Source organism: Phalaenopsis equestris, unplaced genomic scaffold, assembly GCF_001263595.1.
Source record: "Phalaenopsis equestris unplaced genomic scaffold, ASM126359v1 Scaffold000002, whole genome shotgun sequence".
Classification (NCBI taxonomy): Eukaryota; Viridiplantae; Streptophyta; class Magnoliopsida; order Asparagales; family Orchidaceae; genus Phalaenopsis; species Phalaenopsis equestris.
Window position 1 is genome coordinate 6,111,900 of NW_018164444.1, and position 733 is coordinate 6,112,632.

The 733-nt window shown below is 41.7% G+C and overlaps 1 protein-coding gene across 4 annotated transcripts in view; it reads left to right on the forward strand.

The window, feature by feature from the left end:
- LOC110022174 overlaps nucleotides 1-733 on the forward strand; it is a 23,434-nt gene that overhangs the window by 11,927 nt on the left and 10,774 nt on the right. For all 4 annotated transcript variants that reach the window (XM_020721002.1, XM_020720993.1, XM_020721016.1 and 1 more), the window contains exon 7: nucleotides 444-654. In XM_020721002.1, coding sequence (XP_020576661.1) covers nucleotides 444-654 — 211 coding nt within the window. The remainder of the gene's footprint in view (nucleotides 1-443; nucleotides 655-733) is intronic.

Sequence of the window (733 nt, forward strand, 5' to 3'; positions counted from 1 at the left end):
GTGTGTGTGTGTGTGTGTGTGTGTGTGTGTGTGTGTGTGTGTGTGTGTGTGTGTGTGTGTGTGTGTGTGTGTGTGTGTGTGTGTGTGTTACCGGTACCTTTTAAAGTGTAATTTTTTTCGTCTTACACCATATTTTTATTGAAAATTATAAATAATGATTTGAATTTTTTCATATCATGAAGAATGCGTCTTGCTGTAGCTATTCCTAGTTTTATTGTTTTCGTTACCTTTCATAAAATATACATGAGTATTAGTTTACTAACTTTTGATTTTTATGATTTTATTGGCATCTCATACTGTATTTCATCTAAACTTTATACCCATTTAAATTGTATTTAATATATGTATTTTTTAATTTATGATATCATTTGGCTCAACTGGCCGTTCAAGAGCTCAATCCTCGTCGGGGGCATTAATTGCACCTTGCTACTGTTTGATTCCAGAACTTATCGTTGCTGGTCTCCTCCGCTTTCAACTTCTTTGGTTACAATGGCGGCTACCTGGACGACATCGGAAGCGGGGCCTTCACCGTCGGAGAACGGGCGGAGCACGCCGCCTGCTCCGGCGGGGCCACCAAGGACTGGAGATTTCCTCGGAAGGCACCGACTATCCGCCGCCATCTCTCGGCTTGAACAAGAGATCGTTTCCCTTGAGGTAACCTGCGTTTTCCTTTTCCATTTTTAGGGCTTCTTTATTCGTCGAGCCAAATTAGAGCGTCGCTAGGATGGATTTG